We start from the raw sequence: 24,253 nt of genomic DNA, 5'->3' as shown, positions 1-24,253 counted from the left end.
GTGACAGAACTCTCAATTTCACAGCAGTATTTTGATTTGCTAGATTAATTTTCAAATAGTCACTAACTCATATCCACAAAGACTAATGGTGGAGGATGGAGAGCACTAAATGGTTAATCTAGATTTCTTTGGTTTTAATGCATTGACACCTGTTTTCAGATGTTTATCGTCCCTTTTTTCCCTTGGTTTATTTATCGAAGTGGGGAAGTGAGATTAATAATGTCAGTGTAACACTCTTTTTCATTACTTCATCTGGCAAATTATGATATTCAGTATACATTATTGAATATTCATTTTGTGACGGTGAAATATACCATAATTCCAAATTGCAGTGGCTCTTTAAGAAGGTTTATAGCAACAGAATTAATTAACATGTATTCATGATCCAGCATGGGGAAATTTCATTCAGTCTTCTTATCAGCGGAATACATCTGGTCTTTCTAAGCACTGGTCTTCAGAATATCCTTTAACAAACAAGTGAAGATTGCTAACATGGGGATGATGTGGGATTTAACCAGGGAACAACCCAGGCAATGATGGCCCTGCTGTGAGTCTTCTCTGTGATGTTAGAGAGCCCTCTACTGCTTGTGGTGGTGATGCCTTCAGTTAATTTATCTATAACCCCACGTTATTCCAAACTTGTTGGCACTTTGATAGTACTCCCTGCACTCCCCACCCTCCTCCTCCACAAACACAGTCTAAGAGGGAGTTAAAAGCTGCCTCGCCTCAAGTCCAGGTTAACCCTTCTGGGGCTGAGTATCTGAACTTAGACTTCATCACCAGTGTGGTCTGTATTTGGCAGTAACGAGAGCCATTGAGAACAAGTAAGACCTCTGTGGGCTCTCCTCTCGTGTGATGGTTGCAATACCTCTGGAATTTAAATATTTGCTAATTACTCCAGATAAGATAGTATGAACTAAGCTGAGGATATTCTTAAATTTTACAGAGATCACCCTGTCTAAGCCACTGAAGAAAGGAGAGGTGTTAGAGAGTCAGCACAAAACACTGGGAAAGCAATGCAAAGACAGTAAACTTGCCATCAAGAAACATATTCAGACACTGACAGCTAATTAGCCATGTGAATTTGGGCAGGTCATTTTCCTCATCTGTAAAATGGGATGATAATGCCTACCATACATACTTAGAGGAGAAATTTTGTAGTTAAAAAATATTATAGTTCATTGTAAATGATGAAAATATTCAAATGTAAAGAGTAGTAGCATTTTCCTTTCCTTTTCATTTTGTTATTCTTTCACTTGCATTACCTTTCAATTCCTCGAAGCAAGAGTGCTTTACACAGTAAAGGTGATGCTCTACCATCACATTGCATTGGATGAATAGCAGAAAGTGACCTAAAGTATGATTTGTGGGAAGTGCCACTGAAAATATCATAGAATCAAATTTCTTGAAACTGTCAAAACTTTTTTACCCTGTTTTTCCTACAATACTTATATATTTATGTGATGATAGAATGACTTGCCAAAAAATAGTTCATACTATATAAAACCTTTTAAAAGCACTATTTATTCTTCCCTTAACAAGAACCAGAAGTAACTTTTTTGATAATAGCTTTATTAAGATATAATTTACATACCATGCACTTCACCTACTTAAAGTGTGCAAGTCAATGGTTATTAGTAATTCACAAGGTTATGCTGCCATCACTAACAGTCAATTTTAGAATATTTTCATCACCCGGAAAGAAACCCTGTACTCTTTAGTTCTCAATCCCTACTGAGGGCTGAATGTTTGTGTTCCTCCAAAATTCATATGCTGAAGCTTTAGTCCCCAGTGTAATGATTCTTGGAGGTGGGACCTTTGGGAGGTGATTAGGTTTGGATGAGGTTGTGGAGGTGGAGCTCCTGTGATAGGATTGGTGCTCTTACAGGGAGATGAAGGGATCAGAGCACAATCTCCCCACCCCACCCCCATCCATACGGGGGTACAGCAGGAAGGTGAAAGTCTGCAAGGCAGGGGGAGCTCTCGCCAGAATCTGACCGTGCTGGCACCCTGATCTCAGGCTTCCAGTCTTTGGAACTGTGAGAAGTAAGTGTTTCTGTTGTGGAAGCCACCCAATCTGTGGTATCTTGTTATAGCAGCCCAGACTGACCAAAGCCAACCTCAAGACCCCCACCCCAGCTTTAGGCAGCCACTACTCTGGTTTCTGTCTCTGTAGACTTGCCTCTTCTAGACACTACATTATAACAAATCATCAAGAAGCCAAATGTGGAAACTGATTTTATTTCTTGCACAAAAAAGATATATTGATGGGATATAGTGGGGACAAGGGGGATAAAAAGAAATAGTAGGAAGCCCTAGAAGTTAATTTTTTAAATTAAGTGACCCAAGTAAAGAAAAAAAAAGAAAGAAAGAAAGAAAAGAAACTGAGTAAAGGGAGGGGGGAGAGACACAGGATACATTTTATAAAAACCTTTAAGGTTTGGGGTCAGGAAAACATGATATCTTCTCATCAAATATAAGAATAAAAATCAGAACACTTAAACTTAGTAGAAATAAAAACGAAGAACTAAACAGCTTTTCTCAGATCACATTGAATGGAACCAAAACGCTAGAAAAAGTTAAGAAGGGTTTGGAAAAAGCGTAAGATGATACCTTGGTATTTTTTGCTGCCAGCAAAATGACGATGGGAAGAAATGTAACTTCACTGTCTACGTTAAAATAGCCCCTGAAACTAAAATTAGGAACCAAAAGCCAGCCAGAAGAGACCATTGATAAACTGTGCTATGTTTTTGTAAGTGACTCTCCTTCATTTTCAACTCCTTGACTTGGTGAAAACTCAAGTGCCTGCCTCTCTGTGTGTGTGTGTCTGTCTGTCTGTCTGTCTTTCTCAGCTCCTCTAGTGCCGCGGCCTGGCACACACCTGCCGTGTCCGCAGCGCTGGGCTCCCCGCAGCACCTCCTCATGGCTTCACACATCCTCTTCCTTTGTTGGAGAGCTTTTCTCCTGTCTGTTATCTTTCTCCTAATAATGACCGTGTGACCTGCACCGTTCACTCCCGGTGTCAGTCATGTTCCCTGAGCTCCCCTAACCCGCCCGCCTGCACCACGCTTCTGACTTCAAGGTCTGGAGCTCTGGTTTCCACAGACTCGGGTGTGAAGCTCAGCCCCGCCTGGCTCTGTGACCTTCCACCAGTTGTTTCACCCTTCTTAACCTTTTTTCTTATCTGGAAAGTCTGGTGAGTAATACCTTCCTCTAAAGATGTCACTGAGGATTGAGTGAGATAATGTACATGAAGCTCCCAGCCCAAAGCCTGGCTTATTGGGGGAGCTCTGAGTACATGGTAGCTGTCGCTCCCTTTTTCATCATAACAGTCAAATGTCAAGCCTCTGTTTCTCATCTGGCCTATGAATCCTGGGAAGATTGAGGCCATATCTTAATAGCCTGTGTATCTCCAGCCCCTATCATAGGCTCTGATAAATACTAGACACTCAAAAAAGGCTGAGTGAGCACTGCCCGTGGTTTTGGAAGCTCACAGAGCTCAAGCCTGGGTGGACATCCACCTTTGTACACTCACCGGTCACTCATCCTCCTGAAAAGCAATCTAAAATCATGACAGTGTAGAAACAAGCCCTTGAGGCATCTTTCTAAGCAGAGCCCTCCTCTGGCAGAGGGAGAGTTCACTGGGGGGAAGTTGACAGGCTAATTGGCACTGCTTTCTGCACAGTTGTGTCTGCCTCAAGAAATCCACATTCAGAGTCAACGATTTGGGAAATTACAGACCTGTTAAATAAAACCTATATTAACAAACCATTAAGAATATTATAATAAAGGTAATAATTGAAAGAAGTTAGTAAAAAAAATTTACTGCTTCCTTCTCTTCTGCTGGTATCCCCATATTCTCTTGCTTTTGTTTCAGTATCTAAAGATTAGAAAGCGTTTAAACTGATTTGCTGAAGTTCTAAAAATGTTCTCTTATCCACTGATATCAACCCCCTCAAAAAGAAAGTTACTGTATTTTACATTCTGAATTACCGCCTCCCTAAGGCAGTCTTGCTATGTCTGTAATAATGATAAACATCACTTTGCTGAACAAGAAGCTCAAAAACAAAACAAAGCTTCCATCTGCCTTGAAAATAGTTTTGTGACTAAACCAAAGTTTTCTTTAAGCTCCACGCAAACCTTTGGGTTTGCAATGAAGTAAAAAAATTTTCTCTTCCTGCTCTCGAGCCAGAACAAATAGATACAGTGTGTGGCAAGGCCGTGTTCAAACATCACCTTGTCTGAACATATCGTTTCCTGGGTTCACTGTGCCCTACAGAAAGTGCAGTGTTTACATTACAGGCACAGTGGCCCAGCTCCCGCCTCTCACTGTGCAGTGGGAGAAAATACATTTTCTTTTCTAAATAGAGATGGGAGAAAACCCACAGCACAGTTACAATTCCATTAAGTTTGGAATCACAGGGAACAAGAGAACTTAAACTAATCAACACACAGCTATTTGAGGATGCTTCCAGCTGGCAAAATTAATTTTACAAATTATAAATAGTGTGTGTTTTCAAAATATGTAATCACATGGTAGAGTCAGCACTCAGCATGGTCTTGATGTTGCTGATTTTATTCCACAGCCACTGACTGAGCACCCAGAATGTTCTAGGTACCTTGCTAGGTACTGGTGGGACAAAGATAAAGACATAAGCATCCGAACTCAGGAATTTCGGTGTCGTGTGCTAAGCACTGGCTCGTGGCTGTGAACAGAGTGTCTGGGAGCCTTGAGGGAGAAGCCGCTCCCCTCTCCAGGGTGATGGAGATGGCGTCCTAGATTAGATGACATTTGAGCTAAGAGATGAAGTATTTACCAGGCAGAGAGAGGTGGCGGAAGCACTTAAGATAGAGGGAACAGCACGTACAGACAGAGTTATGAAAGTGCACTGAGAGGTCGGCAGAGGCTCGCTGCCCTGAGATTGGGAGGACTCTTGTGCGCCAGGTTCAGACATCTGGATTTTACCCCAGAGACAAAAGGGGAAGCAGGGCAGGCTCTTGGGTTAGGAGGATAAATCTGGTGGGAGTATTAAGGATAAGCTGTCTGGATGACAGGTAAAAAGAATGTTGCCCCTGTGAAAGACTAAAGCAGTGGAAATGGAAAGATCAGATTCAGGAGATGTGTCTCTTTCTGAGATAGAATCAGTACAATTTGGTGATTGACCACGTGTGGGGGTGAAGGATAAACATTTGTTTTTAAGGAGAGCAGTTGGCCTATTAATGCAACTGAAATATAATAACAGGAAAGAGGATTCTGTCCTGTGACTTCTAAACACATCTCCAGCGAGGATTGCCTATAAAGTGCAGTGCGAGGCTCTTGGCTGTGTCAGCCAGTCCACAGGTAGTAATATTTTCCTTTTGACCTTTTCACTGTAGGGGAAGATGAAAAAGAGAACGTAAAGCAACCCCACCCCTCCCTGCTTAAAAACTTTACTCCCCTTCCCTGACAAGCACACACCCTCTCCACCCTGCTTCAGTTCCCTAGAGATGGAAAGGTGTTCTTCAGATAGGTGTTCATCCACGGATTGAATGAGCTGGGTAGAGGGATTGACTGCTCCCTGGTTCCCTCCAAGTATAATAGTTCTTTGAATCGAAGAGACCAAATGTAGATGATATAGAATGCCACGGTCACAAAGTAAGGAGGACTCAAAAAAGACCACGGGTCCCTGAGTCACCTTCTTGACACCATTCCTTGGTATAAGGAGGAAAAGAGTATTTAAAAGAGGTCTGGAGGACTTCCTAGGTGGCGCAGTGGCTAAGAATCCGCCTGCCAGTGCAGGGGACACGGGTTCGATCCCTGCCCCAGGAAGATACCACATGCCGCAGAGCAACTAAGCCCGTGCGCCACAACTATTGAGCCTGCGCTCTAGAGCCCGTGAGCCACAACTATTGAGCCTATGTGCCGCAACTACTGAAGCCCACGTGCTTGGAACCCGTGCTCTGCAACAAGAGAGGCCACTGCAATGAGAAGCCCACGCACCACAAGGAAGAGTAGCCCCCGCTCGCCACAACTAGAGAAAGCCCGTGTGCATCAATGAAGACCCAACACAGCCTAAAGAAAGGAAGAAAGGAAGGAAGAAAGGAAGGAGGCCTGGAAATCCTCTGTCAGCTTCCACCACAGTCATCTAGAAAAACATTCTCATACCTATGGCTGAGCATTTCTGGACCCTATTCCTCTCTGATTTTCTCTGCCATCCAGGCTCAACAAAATCTGTACTTCTTTGGCCCAGAGCTGATTCTGGCCAAGTAGGGCAGAGAAGAAAAGAATATTTGCTCTCTTCGTAGGAGAACATAGATCTTAATTCAGCAACATTCACTGAGTATTAATTATGCATCAAGCAAGGGAGATGTGTTTTTAGCATAGCATTTTTCAACTGTGGGTCATGACATGGTGGTCATAAAACCAATTGAGCAGGTTATGACCAGTGTTTTATATAATTCTATTTAAGTGAAATATAACAAAATAGAAAAATATCCTAAGTAAGAGAATAATTTTGTGAAATGTGTGTCCCTTTGATGTGTGTGTACTATCCTGATGTAAAATGTGTTTCTAACTGAATCATGGCCAAAGTTTACAAAACACTGACTCTGGACTGCTTATTGAGGATAGTTTATTTTGAATGAGAGGTTAGTACAGGCCTGGAAATCAAATCCCCATGTCAGTATGGGAAATCCAGTCTAGTCTTAGCCTCCCTACAAATGAACTTCCAGAACACAACCTTTTCTGTAAGATGGAGACGCTTTTGTTAGGCAGGTTCTTAATTCTGGATTTGGGGAGGGGGATTTTTTTTTTTTAGTTAGGTATGTTAGTTTCCTAGCATGGCTGTGACAAAGTACCACAAACAGGGTAGCCTAGAAAAATATAAATTTATTGTCTCACCATTCTGGAGGCCAGAAGTCCCAAATTTACGTGTCAGTAGGGCTGCACTCCCTCTAAAGACACTGGGGAATGAGTTGTCCCCTGCCTCTCTCCTCACTTCCAGGAGTTCTTGGCTTGTGGCAACACAGTTCCAGTCTTCGTGTGGTGTGCTCCCTGCATGCGTGTCTGTCTCCGCCCAAATATCCTCTGTTTATAAGGGTGCCAGTCATATTGAGTTGTAGGGCCCACTACAATAACTGCACTTTAACTTGATCACCTCTATAAAGACCGTATTTTCAAATAAGATCACACTCTGAGTTTCCGGGGGCTAGGGCTTCAACGTATCTTTTTGAGGGGACACAATTCAGCCCCTAACAATATATTTCAAATCTCTACTAAGCAATCAAGAAAATAGTAGAAATATTTTCCTGTCTTATTGGGGAGAAAGCTGTAAATTTTTGAAAGTCTTTTGATTTGTTTGTTTTGCTTCCAAAGCGTAATACCTCTTGTGTTAGCTAAAATTTCTAGTCCTGTGAACGTTAACAGTTCAGCTCTTTGCATTTACCCTTTGGTCAGGAAAGCATATTTGCTCCTGAACTTCAGTGGTTTGTTTTTATTTCTACTGGCAGCTAGGTGTTGCATTCTTAGTTACAACATACAAATAATAAAACTATAAACAAAGTTGCTTGGGCTTATAATAAAGAAGTATACATACATCTACAAAAATGTCCCCCTGAAGTTACAGGCCAAACACTTAACTACAAACTGATCTGAAAACTTTTACATGTGTTTTCCAAAAGGAACAGGGAGACTGTTTCCTACTGTGTTCCTGCATGGAGCTGAACCAAAAATCTGAGCAGCAGACACCAGCTGCTACATCACACCCCAAAGGGAGGGTTATAAATGCTATAAATGGAGGGTTATAAATGTTAATGCCTGAGACTGTGGATAAACCAAAAGTCTCAAGTATGGCACTTATATTTTGCAGAGGAAGGAAGGAAAGAAAATGTGCTAATTTCACTCACCTCATCATCCTCGAAGAAAATTCATCTACGAAAATTCTTCCACTTAGCACATTCTGTTGCAACATGAGGGGAAAACCTAAATTCCAGAGGAAACGTTTACTTAATACTTTAAATTTTGTCCTTTCACTTGGCGCTCCCTTCCTCTCTCCCCTTGGCTCTTTGTTTTGTTTTTTGTTTTGTTTTTTGTTTTAAGCCCCAGTAGCTGGTTTTCTAGTTTTTTCAATGAGTGGAACCTAATCCTTAGCATTTATCTATTTTGCTGTACTTTGCAGAACCCACGGAACACTTGCAAACTGTTTCTCCTAGTTCAGATCACTTGAAAATGCAGTTAAAGGGTGTAGCTAAATATGCAGATTATGTTAATTTGGGGGTAGCCAGCCACATTAACCAATTAGAAAGTTGGACTAATTGGAACATTTATCAGGACAGTTCAAAAGGGAATTGAATGGAATGGTGGTTTGATCCAGTAACTGAGGGTCCATTCTGAATACCTCAGTCTGGGAATTCTCCCAACAGTATTTGGTTTTTCTTAGACATAGAAAACGCCATGCTTTTCACGATTTCAGTTAGCTTGCTGTGTAATTAAATCAATAGACATTGCATTCTGTGGCTTCAGTTTAGAAATGAGTGCAGCTCAGGAAGAGATTGTAAGTCTAGGTGTCACCCATTTATGTGCGTTTATGTTCAACCAATGTTGAGCCACATAAGATAAATTAGTATAGCACAGGGAACTTCCCTCCTTATTCTGTAATGACCTCTATGGGAAAAGAATCTGAAAAAGAATGGATATAGGTATATGTGCAACTGAATTACTTTGCTGTATGCCTGAAACTAACACAACATTGTAAATCAGTTCTACTTCAATATAAAATAAAAATTAAATTAAAAAAAAAAGATAAGTTAGGCTCCCACTAAAACCCTCCCGTCTTTGTTATTGCCCTTCTCAGTTGCAGCTTCTTAGGTTTGGACTGTACTTGGGCCTATTTGATAAATGTTCTTCCCACAGGCAGCCGTTCTGAGAGAATATAACACCACATGTCTGAGGACATTAAGCACCCAATGGCCTGACCTGCATGAGGTGATTGCCCAAATCTCTCAATGTATTTGAATTAAAAAAAAAAAAAAAAGCAAACTAATTGGCCGCTTAAACTTGGCTATTATTCAGAGTCAGCAAACAGGAAATAATTAAAACATGGGGTTTATACTAGTAACCAAGGAGGAAATTGAATGAATTCCAAGTTGTTACAGTTTGTCATTGGCTTCATTTCATGACACACACTCCCCATTTCATTCACAGTACATGTGCTTATTTTTAAAAATTGAAAGTGAATGTGAGTTAGTTCTCAATTTTAAATTTAGGCAAAAAAAAAATACAACTCAGTTAATATCGTTGGACATGCCTGAGTTGATATAAAGCTAGAAACAGGCATACATAACCCGATGAATAAGTGTTTGGGGGCATGTAATAATAGTCCAGTATTCATTTTGCACAGAGCTAGAAATGGTGATCTTTTCAAATGTTTTGCATTCCAGTGTGTAAATTTTATGGAAAAGTTTATTTTCTCTGTTCTATTTGGAAGAATTGTCCTTGGCCATTTTTCCTTCAAATTGCCTTTAAAATCATGCATAAAATTGATTTTTAGAATTAATTGACTTAATCAATTTGAAATCAATGCTTTAGTTATTTCAGAATTTATATTGTCAAGATTACATTACTAAACCCTGGGCAAGGGTACTTTTATGAAAGGGAAAAAAGAAATAGGCAAATTAACTATCAAAATTAATTATTTATCCTCATTTTCTTTTCAAATTATATTGTTCTTGGGTACTGTGCATGGATTGCTGCCCTGTTGACTGCTACTGACTAAGCAAATCTAATACTGAGTCTGTTTCATTTCATTTAAATAACAGTGCTTACATTTTCTTTTTTGTAACACTTAAAACTTCTCAAAATCCAGGGACATAGCCAAATCAAGAACTTCTGATTTTGTCTTTCATTGACCAATTTACCTTGTGCAAATGCAGCCTGAAAAATATTTGCTCATGATTAAAAACTTGTGTTTCTATCGAGACATTCTTGACATAGTGCCAATACATTTTAATAAGTTAATCACCACATACATGCTATCAGGCATAATACATTATGAATGGACTTTGACTAAGGTCGGTGTAGAGTTGCTATAATCAGAAGCATGACATGGAGCTTATAAATTATAAAGTCCACAAGATCTTGTGCCAGAATGGGGACATTCATTCCATCATATTTTGATAAATAAAATTGAAGGGAAGGCAGTAAACAACAAAAGTGTGTTTGTTGTTTGCACATTACTAGCTGTGTGACCTGGATAAGCTGTGTGCCTGCTCTGAGCCTGCTGTTCTCAAAGGAGGGGCAAGTACCAGGGAGGGTCTTTGTGAGGATTTACATGAGATAATTAATGTCAAGCACCTGATAGTACCTGGCTGATGAATAAATGTCTGAGGGAGTGAAGGTGTAAAGGAAGGAAAGGATTGCTTTTGACTGCCTCAGTTGGCTACAAGGAAATTTTCACGCACACACAAAAAGTATTAGCCAGAACACATGAACAAGCTGTGTTCAGAACTCTGCACCATTAAATCATCTCCCAGAGCACTCCTGAATTCTGAGAAAACCAACCATATTGCTAATTGAATGTTCACTAAAGTACCCTTATTAATTTTCATGATAATTTGTTGCATGTTAGAGTTAAGGATCTTTTCTGGGCAGAAAAGTATTTAGTACAGTGCTCGTTTTATAACACATGGAGGCAATGTTCCTGTAATAATAAAATGGTTATAGGTTTTTTTGTTGCAGCCTTTTTTGCATAGTGTTGGTCATACTTAGTACTTTTTGACACTTAACCCTGGATTAGAAAACAAACCCAGTTCTAACATGTTTATATTTTGTTAAGCGTTTTCAAGGACTATTTTGAAGTCACTGTGTAAGCCCCTTGTATGCAGTCACTCCTACAATAGTGCCGCTGCAGGTGGTTTCTTCCGAAAACACCTGGACATTTCCCAGGTGTTAGTGCCTGTAACTCTTCAAGCTTTGCCATCAGCCCATCAACATTAGAGTCAAGAGTAAAGCTAATCTGTCACTTATCTTTCACTTGGGAAAATTGGCACAATCTATTACAAACATTAAAATCTTTGGCAAGATAAACACTAGAATTGCTAAGCGATATTGACATGGGAAACCAAAATCATGAGAGAATAAAAAATAGTATGTCATGTTTTATGTGCCATCTTGCAACTAAAATGTTAAGACCTTTTCAACTTCCAGGACGGGGGGGTTGGGGGGGGGTGTGCGTGTGTGTGTGTGTGTGTGTGTGTGTGTGTGTGTGTGTTACACTATAACTTGTAATAAGATTTTTGGTGATTGCCAGGGTAATATTACCAATTGAAGCAAAGTTTTCTCTTTTTATCGATAATGCTTGTGGTATATATAACAGGGGTACAAGAAGAAAATATTAGAGCTTCTTAATTTTATCTAATACTTCACATTTCTACTTTTATCTGTTTAATGATGCACATAATTAACATAGATACTTTGTCATAAATTAAGAGGAGTAGCTGCTTAAAAGTAAGTTATTATATGAATGTGTAATCAAAAAAAGCTCAAAGACCACTCCAGTAGGCACTGAAGGGGAGAGACTCATTCTTAGTTTTGAGGTCATTTATCAGAAGAAAACAGGTAAAAGAAAGCAGAAATGTTTTACTGTAGTATATATTTTATATTTTTAATTAAATACATTTATATTAAGCTTCATATTGCTGCAGTGTTGTTTGAGGAGCTTAAACTATTTTTTCTAGTTTCACGTGCGTCCTTTCAGGTTATTTACCCTCGTTAATGCTTTGGGTAACTGTAGAAGACAGAGCATGAGCGTTGCGTACTGTAGGACATCATGCACTCAACAGGAATATTTTGTTGGCTGTTTCTTACTTTCATCATCATGTTAATGACCTGTAATTAGCTTTATTGAGATAATTGAGTATGTAATCATTTTAAGGGTTTATGTGTAATATGTGAATACTTGGATTGGGCTTGTAGAATAAGGTAGTAAAAAGCTTCCTCTTCAAAGTGTGATGTGAATTACTTTTGGCTTGGGCTAATCTTGAAAGAAACATCTCTTGATGGTCTCCCTTGAAGTAATTGACCTTGGCCAGGCCCAAGGTAGAGTATATTTTACCAGCCTTACTCCATTGTGAGATTAGCTCTAATGTGTCAAAACAAAATTTGTGGTAGGCAGAATAGAGTTTTAGTAAAATGGAGATGTTATGATATTAACAGCAATTATATTAATTCAAGTTTTATTTTCCTTTTAGTTCGCAGGAAGATGAAAGACCTATGTCGCCTTTCTATTTGAGGTATTTATTTGATTTTTATTGGTCTGTTACAGGGAATTGAGGAAGGTTAAGGCTTCTTTGGGGGGTTTATTTGCCCACATTAATTCTTTTCGATAGAATAATTCTAAGCTCGTTGGACTAAGATAAGATGTTTGGTTTTAAATTCAAAGATGTCAGGGTAGCCATTTTAATTTCAAAATCTGCCTAATGATTAGGCTGTAACCTAAATTTTAAAATCTCTATTCTATACATATATGCAGTTAGGGAAGGTTCCGAGCCTAAGGCTCACTTGCTGAAGAAGTCTTGGGTTATGTTACATTATTTTCTAGATAGTAGTGAAGTGCGAAACTAATATTTAGCAAGTTCATGGAGTTCAGGGTTATCTTTTAAAGTTTATAAAGCCAGAATGACAACTCTTAAAACAGGTAAGTTTATATCAAAGTAGATGTTAGATGAGATCACTTCCCTCCAGACTAAAAAAGTTGTCGTATCGATGTGATTTTCAGTGAACCATCCCACTTAGGTATCAATAATAACCTAGAACCAGATTTTTCTTACTCATTACATCTTTCCTCACTACCTACCCACTTCAAAGGCTTAGAAAATATATTTGAAAATAATATGACCATATGAATTCCAATTTAAGTTGCTGAAGTTTTTTTTTAACCTTTCCTCAATTTTGAATTCTACTTTTTAAAAAGCAGTGTCAGGGTATCACATACATATTTTGTTTGTTTTCGAGTCTGATTTGTTGCAATAGTCTCAGAGTTAGATTTAGACTTTAACTCAACCACCATAGTTCCAAAATGTCATAGGATGTCAGGCTTGGGCAAGTAACTGGTTTGCAGTAGTGTTCTGCCCTTTAGCGACTTGAAGCTTGTTGCATAATCACTTTGTGGCACGAGAGGGAACATTTGAGGTTTCAGTTTGAGACAGCATGGTGGTCCATTTGATTCATCCTGGTTTCCTGCCAACCACATCAGCACATTCTGGTGCATAGGCTACTGCGACTGTGCAATTACTGTAAACCCATGAGGATGTTGTTGCTGGGTACACAGTGATGCTAGTATTCAGTATGTAAATACACACAGTAATATCAAACAAATGATTACCATATATGAATGGAAATTAAGCTTTACATAGTACAGAAGACTCCTGCACCAGATCATGACAATGAAAACTATTCTCTGAATGTCTTATTTTTATTACTCTGGGTAGCATCAGTCTACATTTTACATAGTATTGAATTTTATTTTTTTATCACTGTTTTAAAAAGCAGATGGGGAAAATGGACTTATAGGTCGTAAGTCCTCAAATACACATAATTGTGTTTTAGAGTGTAAATTTTGTAATTAGAGTAATTCTATAGTCTTGAAAAAGAAATTCTGTACTTCCAAAGTAAAAGCAAAAGAATGTAAAGAAAATTGGTATATTTACTGAACTCTGAATAGAAGCTATTTGACCTTTTAGTGTTTGAGTCATAAAAACTAAAATGTAATCAAAGTAGGGGAGAAAAATGAATGTGCATACTAGCCCACATTTACAGTAGAGGTACAGAAAAAGGAAAAGTTACCACCAGGCATTCTTTTCATAGGAGGGGAATTTAATCTAAGTGGAGATATTTCATAAATGCAAAACTGGTAATTATTTGGCCTGAAAGTAAAAATTTCAAATGTAGTTTCTTTTTCTGAATAACATTACATGATAATCTTAGAAACTGTGTAAGAATTAGGTTGGTACAAGTTAATTTAGCTTTTTTTTGTACCCACTTGACATGAAACAAGGGAGAATCTATTGATAAAAACATGAACTTTTTTTTTAAATTATTTGCATGGCTGGTTTGAGATTGACTTTTCTTGAGTTATTCTAGCATACAGAATTCAAGTAGAAAAAGGAAAACACGATTGTTAATTAAGTTCTTTTAGATTTTTGGACTAAAAACAGTAACATGTCCACTGGTAATTTATAAATCAGTGTACTTTTTTTTGCACTGTCTCTAGTAAAAGCAAATGAATGCTTAAATGTTTTAAATATATTTAAATAAATTTTTGTAGCATCCTTGTCTTCCATTCCTTTCCCTCCCACTTTATTACAATTCCTTTGCTGCAGTATTAGAAAAGGGGAGTTATTGCATGACTAATGAATTTCATAATGATTTGTTAACATAATGGAAAACTAAATTGGCTCTTTTAAATCCAAAATAATTTTTTCTGTGGCTTTGAAAAGTAAAAAATGATTGGTAGTTGCAAAATGGTATCTTCGCTGGTTAGGGATATTGAATACTAAATATTATATACTGACAGTGTTGACTGGTCAGGCTTTTCAGGGGAGGGAAGGCCCAACCAAGAGATGGGACATATCTGAAACGGGTATTCACCAGAAGTAGATTCAACCAGAAGCAGCCAGGCAGAGGGGATGGGGTGTTTAATGGTGGGGTATCCCGTTCAGTGGTTTATTCTGAGAGGTCCAGCATAAGGTAGAATGGCAGATCTTTGTGGCTGCAAGTTTGGGAGTGGGCAGTCTTCAGGTAGGCCAGATCAAAACAGAGAGAAGATGAGGGCAAAGGAGGCCTCCTGTATCAGAGGAAGGAGAATGGATGGTCTAGAAAGGAACTTAGATACAGGAGATCAGACGGGCATCCGGCTATTGGGGTGGAGACAAGGTGCGTTACTCACAACAACAAGAGAGGGTCTGTGTCTGGGGTAGAGATGGAGAGCATACCAAGAGGCTGCAGTGCACTAGTGGAGGTTCTGGGACCTTCCTGTGACTGGGGGTAGGGGGATGGGATGCAGAAACAGAGACCGAGAGGGGCCATTTCAGTCGTTAACCTTGCTCCACTCTTCACCTTGTGGAACTGCAGTTTCTGTGATTGCCCTTCTGACAGCCATGGCTGAACCACTTGTTAGTCTACTGTACGTTTCCACTGCCTTCAAGCCTTTCTGTAGTAAGGTAGGCCTCTCATAAATAGACACGCACCCTGATATTCTCATTCCAGATGAATAGTCTTCTGTGATAAGAACTGCCTTCTTTGATTCCAGTACTTCTCCATAGAGCCATTTGTCCTTTTTTGCAAAGGAAAGAAATAGTAGCTACAAATCTACACCTGCCGCCATCCCATGTGGCAAGTTTATTGCAGCTACAGGAGCTCAAACAGTAGGTGTCATTGTTTCCCGGGTGCTCATTAGAAATTACCCGCCCTGTTGAAGTGATTAAGGGAATGAAAGGGAAGGACAGATTATGCCAAAACTTTAGTGAGATTGCTGCAAAATAAACACGAACCTGCACACTAAAGGTGCAGAACGTGCTTGGCAAAGATGCCCACACCCTGGCCTCTTTCCTAGTCTAGACTGGAATCCCAGAAAAGGAGCCCCTACCTCAATTGCTCAGATTAGTGTGAAAGCAGCTTGCAGTAGGTGTTCTTCTGTGCCACATGTAGCCTGTTGTCTGAATTCTTTTGGTGGCGTCCAGTCAGATCTGGTTGGCATCTGTTGCTAGTTCTGTTTATCTAAGTCTTCAATGTTTACAAGCCCAGGTGTTGATTTCTGTGGTTATTTCCACTGGGAGTAGGGTTCTTGATCTCCATTTTCTATTCCTCCTCATCTCTACCTGCTCCCATCTCCCCTATACTACCTTCACCTTCCTTATGGCCAGGGTCATAATCATGGTCAAACTGAAAATAAATTACTATTTTAGCAGATTTGGAATTGCTTAGGTCAGTTTCAGTATTTCATATGTTTTCTAATTTTCCTGAATCAGGAACATCTATTAGATTTATTTCTAAATTAGCTGTTTGGCACACAAACTCATTCTTCAGGATTTTGTTAACTTTTTATTCCTAGACTCCAGGAAGCATCAATTTTATGAAAGTCTTTTTTTTTTATTTTTTTAATCTTTATTGAAGTATAATTGCTTTACAGTATTGTGTTAATTCTGCTGTACAACAGAGTGAATCAGCTGTATGTAAACATATATCCCCATATCCCCTCCCTCTTGAGCCTTCCTCCCAGCCTCCCTATCCCACCCCTTTAGGTCTTCACAAAGCATCAAGCTGATCTCCCTGTGCTCTGTAGCAGCTTCCCACTAGTTACCTATTTTACATTTTTAGTGTGTGTATGTCAATGCTGCTTTCTCAGCTTCCCCTCCCCCTGGTGTCCTCAAGTCCATTCTCTACATCTACATCTCTATTCCTGCCCTGCCACTAGGTTCATCAGTACCATTTTTCTAGATTCCATATATATGCGTTAGCATACAGTATTTGATTTTCTCTTTCTGATTTACTTCACTCTGTGTGACAGACACCTCACTACAAATAGCTCAATTTCATTCCTTTTTATGGCTAATATTCCGTTGTATGTATGTGCCACATCTTCTTTATCCATTCATCTGTTGATGGACATTTAGGTTGCTTCCATGTCCTGGCTATTATAAATAATGCTGCAATGAACATTGTGGTACATGTATCTTTTTGAATTATGAAAGTCTTTTAATTTCAGAATTTATGTTGAAGAAAAAAATTTAGCTTTGGGTAAATTCAGATTTAAATAGACACCAGATGGGATCTGGAAATTATATCATACCACTCTTATCTTTATAAGTAGAAAAATTCTTTCTAACTCATCTTTAGATAGCTTTTTTGGGGATTACCTTTCCAAACAACTTGTGCTAGAATTCCTGTGTTTGTGATTTGGTGGGGGGGGGAGGTAAATATTATTAAATTTTTAATAGTTTATTTTTCTCTTTAAGCATAATGTATGTTTTCTAAATTATCATTTTGAGGTAAAAAGCTCTTATTATCAGATGGGATAGTTTGGAGAAGTGTATCATACCAGACATTATATTTGTTTATAAACCTGTTTCAGGCTACTAACTAAAAAGTAGAACAAACAAGCAGGCTATTTATTTAATTATCTACTTGATTTTTTTCCCAAAATGATAAAGTTGGCTAGATATTTTGGACATCTTTAGACACAGATAACTATATATTTTAAACTGTTTTTTCCTCGTCCTTTTTGACTAGAATAGTATTTCTAAACTGAGGAGGTACATTACCTCTGCTTATCAAGCTCTTTTTTCTTTTTTTTTTCTTGGTGGTAAAATATAAAATAAAATTTGCCATTTTAACAGTTTTAAATTGTTTTTCAATCGTGGTAAAATACATATAATATAAAACTTACCACCTAAAACATTTTAAAGTACATTTTTGCTAGTAATGTACAAGAGTCCTGTATGTCTACATACTCATCAACATTTGTTATTTGCTGTTTTTTGATAATGCTATCTTTATGTTATGAAATATGTGGAACTCATTAAAGATGCTTGGGTCTTACTGGCCAAGATTCTGAGTCTCAAGTGGGCTGGGTGTCCGTATTTTCAAAAAGTGTCACAGAACAGTCTTCAACAAATAGTTTTGGGAAAACCAGATATCCACATGCAAAAGCATGAAGTTGAACCCTCACCTAACACCATATACAAAAATTAATTGAAAATAGATCAAAGATCTACATATAAGAACTAAAATTATAAAATTCTTAGAAGAAAACATTGGGCAAAAGCTATATGACATTAGATTTGGCAGTGATCTCTTAGGTGTGACACCAAAGGCACAGGAAACGAAAAGGAAAAAATAAATTGGACTTCTTTAAATTTTTTTAATTCTGTGATCAAAAAAATAACATTATCAACAGAATAAAAAGGCAACTCACAAAATGAGGGCAAATATTTGCAAATCATATATCTGATGAGGGATTAATATCTAGAACAGATAGAGAACTCCTAAAACTCAACAACAAAAAACGAATAGAACCCAATTAAAAAATGGGCAAAGGACTTAAATAGGCATTTCTCCAAAGAACATATACAAATGGCCAATAAGCACATGACAGGATGCTCCACATCACTAATCATCAGGGATATACAAACCAAAACTACAATGAGATACCACCTCCTACCCATTGGGATGGCTACTATAAAAAATAATAATAAGTATTGGTAAAGATGACAAGAAATTGAAACACTTGTGCATTCCTGGTTCAAACGTAAAATATTGCAGCCACTAGCAAAATTAGTAATGGCAGTTCCCTAAAAAATTAGAATTACCGTATGATCCAGGAATTCCATTTCTGGGTATATACTCTAAAGAATTGAAGGTAGGGTCCTAAAGGGATGTTTGTGCACCCATGGTTAAGATGGTGAATTTCATATTATGTGTGTTTTACCACAATAAAAAAGTTTGAGGGAAAAAGCGTCATAAAATGATGTACACTCTTGGCTGAAAATCACTGAACCAGACCACAGTATAATTATTTTATACTGAAGAATGGTTATAAACTTTACAACTGTTTATCATACCGTTCTTTAGGGATTCAATATTGAGTTCTTGACATCTGAGAATCATTAGTTACATTTTTTGCATAGTAAGAGATAAGTACAGATTCTGCGTTTAATTCTATCAATGTTAATTAAAATATTAAACATATTTAGGCTATACTGAGAAATAAAGATAAATTGTATAAAATTTTATGTTTTTATGCTTCTCTTCATATCTTCCCTCAACATGAAAAAGCAAAGGAAAAATTTACTTGTAGAAAATGATGCCTTTGTAGCCATTCTGTCTAGATCTCCTAATGCTTCATTTTTCATTCTCCCTGCCTCCCTTTAGACTTCTGTTTATAAGAACTTAAGATTTTAATAAAATGTAAACTTCTCAGTTAAAAGCATACCAGCTTTGTCTTCCGGCTTTCCATTTAAATTCTAATGAGATATAAAAGACAAAAACGAGAGACAAATTTATAACAATGATAAAGAAGAAAACTATAAGTCAAAGGCAACATCATCAATGGAGATGAACCGAGAAACGTATTTTCACCTTGCAGGCTTCATTTTCCACCATCTGAAAAACATGGTGACCACAGAGAGAGAAGGAAGGCAGAAAAACATCCAATGTCTACTGCACTGACCAGAAAAGCAAGTGACATTCCCCTAACTGAGCAGAAACTTATTTTCTGAACCATCTAGAGCTGATCTGTGTATTCTTTTTCACCTCCCATTTAGAGCCTGGAACATTAAGTACACAAAACAACAGAGAGGCGGAGGCATCCTCCTGGGATGCTCAGTTACCTAACAAAGGCATTTGAGAAAGGGATAAAGGCAGGAAGGTTATTGGATTTAATGCATGCATTCAAGTGTACACTGCACACAGACAGACTACACATTTGTTTCTGATTTTCCAGCTTAATCATAAATTGAACCAAGCAGAAAGTCCACTCAAGTATGCATTGTAGATTGTTCAAGGGCAAGCTCACATCCTGGCTTTTAAAGTCGAAATCCAAGAGGTGGCACCTGCCCATGGCCAAGGGACAGTGAAATAAACTCAGAACAATATACCCAGCCAGGTTTTTTATAATGGCTCTGCCTGAATTGATTGTTCCCCCTTATGAACCACTAAACACAGAGCTATTTGGGACCTATAAAGAGAAATCACAAACTAAGGGAAAGGATGACTTGCTCTGAGGACTCAGAATAGAAACAGATTTCAGGAAATTGTTTTTTGTATGATTCAGAGGAAAGTTTAAGAAGTAATATTTACTAATCTTCTCCAAAAATGCTCAAGGACGTGACCAGCCTCTTTGAAACAAGAGCAGGAAACTGTAAGGAGAGAATACGTTTAGAATTAAAAGGCTAGAGACACAGAAGAACAGCTGAAATGAGGGAAAGAGGAGCCTAAAAATGTATGTGCAGAGATTTTTAAAACTTTGGAAAGCATTAAAGAGTAGAAAGTATTTAAAATAAATCAAGTACATGATGAGAGAAACTTGAGAAACTCTTCCAAAATGAAAAGGATGAAGGAAAAGCTAGGAGAGAAATAATGTTAGATATGAAAGTCAGAGATTGGAAAGCCAACCTGAAAATTATGATCCTAAGGAGGAAACCATACTAATAGAAATAGAAGTGGAAATCAGTCTTAACATATACCCAGCTAATTGAGTGATGAATCCAAAAACATGGTTTTTTTTTAATTAAGAAGTAGAAACCTGATTATAAATTTCAGTGGATGGCCAAAGAAAGTAATGAAATTCTAAATTTTTTGTCTTGCGTGGAAGGTAGGAGAGCAGAAGCAGGCATCAAGAGTTTCAGGGGGGGTTTTGGTTGGTTGTTTTTTGGGGTTTCAGCTTTAATAGTTACAGATGTATGGGTATGAGAGGCAACAACTAGTAGGACTGTGCATAGGATTCCTATATCCCAAGTCACCATAGGAGATAAGAGCAAAGACAGAAATCAAAGGAAAAGGAAATTCCAAAATTATAAAACATAAACCAAAAACATAAAATGAGAACAAATATATCAGCTATGACAATAAATGTAAATGAATTAAATTCTTTGATAAAAGCTGAAAATACTTTTTTAAAATGACTACTTGAACTATGTTTTGCTCAAAAGAGCTATGCCTAAAACAAAATAGTGGAGAAAGGTTAATAATATAGGATTTATTTCTGATAAATATGAACAGAAGGAAAGCAGAGATAGCAATATCAATCAGAGCAAGTAGAGTTTAAAGCCAGATCCATTAATCAGGACAAACCTAGACTTACTTTATTGGGTAAAATCCATACTAAAAATATAAAGGTTATAATAAGTATGCATAAAATAGCATTGCATCAAATCATATAACTTTAAATCCTTAAGTTAACAAGGATAAACAAGAAACACATTTGAAGTATAGAACTTATATATACCATATGTCTATAACAAACAAAATTTAGAAAATAGCACTGAGAAGTGATAAAATCAATAAGATTTAAAATTTAGGAATATCACATACACTAAACTTTGCAACCTACAAATAGGACTTTAAGCATTCCTGCTGCTTTCTAAAAGATTACTCAGCTATCTCTAAAAGTTCTTGAAGAGTAGAAATATTAACAGTCTTCTAATCACAGTGCAATCAGTAACAAGAAATTTCCAATCAACCAACAAAAACTCTCCTAAAGGGAGGAAGAAATTCAAATAGGAAGTAAAAAGTTCAAGTACAGACTGTTTGGAAGAAAAGGGGGAAAAGTATATATCGAAACTTGTGGAGTGAGATCTAAGCTCTTTTTAAGAGGTAACTTCACTTTCTTAAAAAGATTGAAAATAAACGGGCCACACATTTAAAATAAGAAGTTATAAAAAGGAAGAAAAGCAACTTCTTGGAAACCTGAAAGGATTTAATAATAATTAAAAAAACATAAAAATAGCAGAACTGATGTTTGAATCCAGGAACTCATTCTTTGAAAGTAAAAAGGAAAAGAACAAAATAGAAAACCTCTGGTAAACTTAAGAAAAAAAGGGTCAATACTAATAATCAGAAGTGAAGTTTGCTGTGAGGGGTATAGTAGTTTTTAAAAGATTGTAGAATACTTCATGCGGGACTTCCCTGGTGGTGCAGAGGTTAAGAATCCGCCTGCCAGTGCAGGGGACACAGGTTCCATACCTGGTCCAGGAAGCTCCCACATGCACTTCCACATGCTGCCAAGCAACTAAGCCCCTGCGCCACAACTACTGAGCCTGCGCTCTAGAGCCTGTGAGCCACAACTGTTGAGCCCGCATACCACAGCTATTGAAGCCTGTGTACCTAGAGCCCATGCTCCACAGCAAGAGAAGCCACCGCAATGAGAAACCTGCACACTGCAACAAAGAGTAGGCCCCCGCTCGCCTCAACTAGAGAAAGCCCACCTGCAGCAATGAAGACCCAACACAGCCAATAAATAAATAAACTTATAAAAAATAAAAATAAGAAAATAAAAAGACTTAAAAAAACAATACTTTATGCAATTTTATGCTAAAAAAAAAAAACCTAGATGAAATAAAAAGTTTCCTGGGATGCATAAATTTTGAGAAGAAAAGTTCATGTGAATCCAAAAAGTGCTTTTAGTGATCTGTTCTAATTCTAAGAAAATAGATGTGTAGCCAAAGATTTATGTGAATAGCAGCATTATTTGAGAGTAAGGATTATGTTTTTATTAAGGACATATCTGAAGCCAGATTACATGAGATGGAACCAGAGCTGTGTAAACTTGAGTGAGATACTAAACCTCTCAGAACCTCAATTTCCTCATCTATGAATGGGGAAATTGAGGTTCTGAGGTTCTGCTTCATTTCTTAATTTTGCTTTGTAAAGACATTAGTCTGAAAACTGAAAAAAATCTTAATTTCTTTTTATGTAAAACGTGATAAATATGTAAAACTGAAAACTCCAATAATTAGGGCCTTGGAAGAGGCTGTACAAAACCTATTTTGACATTTTGATGGGCTCTATTTAATTTGTTAGAAAATATTTAATAGAGTATCAAGATATAGGAATAAAAAATAATTCCTTTCTTCAAATCAGTCCTAATGTTTAAAGGAGTAGTATGTGTGAGTTTCAATAATGATATGTAAAAATAAATATTTTTTGTCAAAACCTAAATACCTATAAATGCGCCCTAAAATTTCTGCATATGATAACCATAACTAAAACTTAAAGCAAAGTCAATAAATATTGAGGATTGAGTATATTTGTTTTACTGTATGACACTGTAGAGAATTGAACTAAAATCATGAAAATATTTTAATATAGAAATACATTATACAATTATAAGGAAATGGTGCAATCATCTTATAATGTTGACACTGCATATCAACTTTTAGTATTTTAACATGATACTAAAAATACCGTATTCTGTTAAATAGACAAATTAAGAATTTCATTCTGTTTTGATGATTAGTTACAGGATCTTCATCCTTAGGCTTAAACAAACATCACATAATAGTCTTTTAAATTCTTACTCATTAAAAAAATTGAGAGAATGTAAATATTATCTTCTAGAGAAAAAGGATAATTCTGTTAGAGCTAGTGGTTCTTATTAAAACAATATTTTATGGGTAGCATTTTATACACTACTGAAAAGAGAATATACTGAAGTAAGAGAACAGACAATAGAGAACACGTGCTTCTTCAAGATGTCTGGTTTCAGCAGATTTGAAAGATTTCTTCATTTCAAATCAAGAGATCTAATTAGAGAATCACTTGTCAACAGGCATTCTGTGCATCTTATCACATGGAAATTTTATAGACTAATATTACTGAGCATAATCACTTCACGGAAATGTTTTGCTAATAGAAATAAAAACTAAATATATTTACCTATGTCATAGAATATATTTCAGAGTAGGCTTAGAATCTGTTTTGAATGACCAGAGCAGGAGAACACTTATCAGCACCATCACTTAAGTAGGCTTGGGTAATCAAATAGACCATAAACTGCTGGAGTCTGCCTATTTTAGTTTCGAATACTTATTTTATTATCATTAGGAAATGAACTCTTCCATATTCAAGTGTTTAAATTGCATAAGTAATAGATTTCCTTAGTAAATCAGTCAATCACGCTGAAAAAAATTCATTATTCTTAGGTCTCTGCAGGGGATAAAAAACAAGCTACATGTAGATGAAGAAAATCATTGTTCCACTTTAGCTTATTTGCTTATTGTCTTTTTGTTGGTGTCTTAACCTTACCTATATGAGCCAATCATAGCAACAGAAGCAGTCCCTATTTCTGACATTAAATATTCTTAGAAATCTTGTTATTGACGAATTGTTAAACACATCCTAGAGGAACTATGGAGGTGATTGGCTGCCTGACCAAAGCCATTTTGGTATCTGATGAACCCTAACTATGACTGGCACTGGCATAAAACTAAATATGCGGTTAAACGTTTTGTAATGATTTAAACTTTAGGGCAATACACTTGAAACTGAGGTAGTCTTATAAAATTTTAGAGCTAAAAGAAAATCACAGCGATCACGAGCCCAGGCTTTCATTTTCTCTATGAAGAAACCAACCCAAAGCAGCCAAGCCAACCAACAATCTGACTGTGATTGCAGCTAACTAACTACAGAGCCAAGACCAGAACTTCACTTTTCTGATTCCCAATGGAAAAGTTCTCTTTTTCCGAATACTTTCTTTAGAAAAATTCTATTTTAAAAGCATGG

The 24,253-nt window shown here is 37.3% G+C and overlaps 1 protein-coding gene across 5 annotated transcripts in view; it reads left to right on the top strand.

Moving 5' to 3' along the window:
• The window catches only part of FAM13A (family with sequence similarity 13 member A), a 322,984-nt gene that overhangs the window by 228,972 nt on the left and 69,759 nt on the right, over positions 1-24,253 (top strand). For 4 of the 5 annotated variants that reach the window (XM_057726772.1, XM_057726770.1, XM_057726774.1 and 1 more), the window contains one exon: positions 12,226-12,267. The exons of the other annotated variant lie outside the window; for it this stretch is intronic. In XM_057726772.1, coding sequence (XP_057582755.1) covers positions 12,226-12,267 — 42 coding nt within the window. The remainder of the gene's footprint in view (positions 1-12,225; positions 12,268-24,253) is intronic. 5 annotated transcript variants of the gene reach the window in all.

The sequence above is a fragment of the Hippopotamus amphibius genome, chromosome 3, assembly GCF_030028045.1.
Source record: "Hippopotamus amphibius kiboko isolate mHipAmp2 chromosome 3, mHipAmp2.hap2, whole genome shotgun sequence".
NCBI lineage: Eukaryota > Metazoa > Chordata > Mammalia > Artiodactyla > Hippopotamidae > Hippopotamus > Hippopotamus amphibius.
The sequence above is the reverse complement of the archived record's forward strand: the minus strand, read 5'-3'. Positions and strand labels throughout refer to the sequence as shown.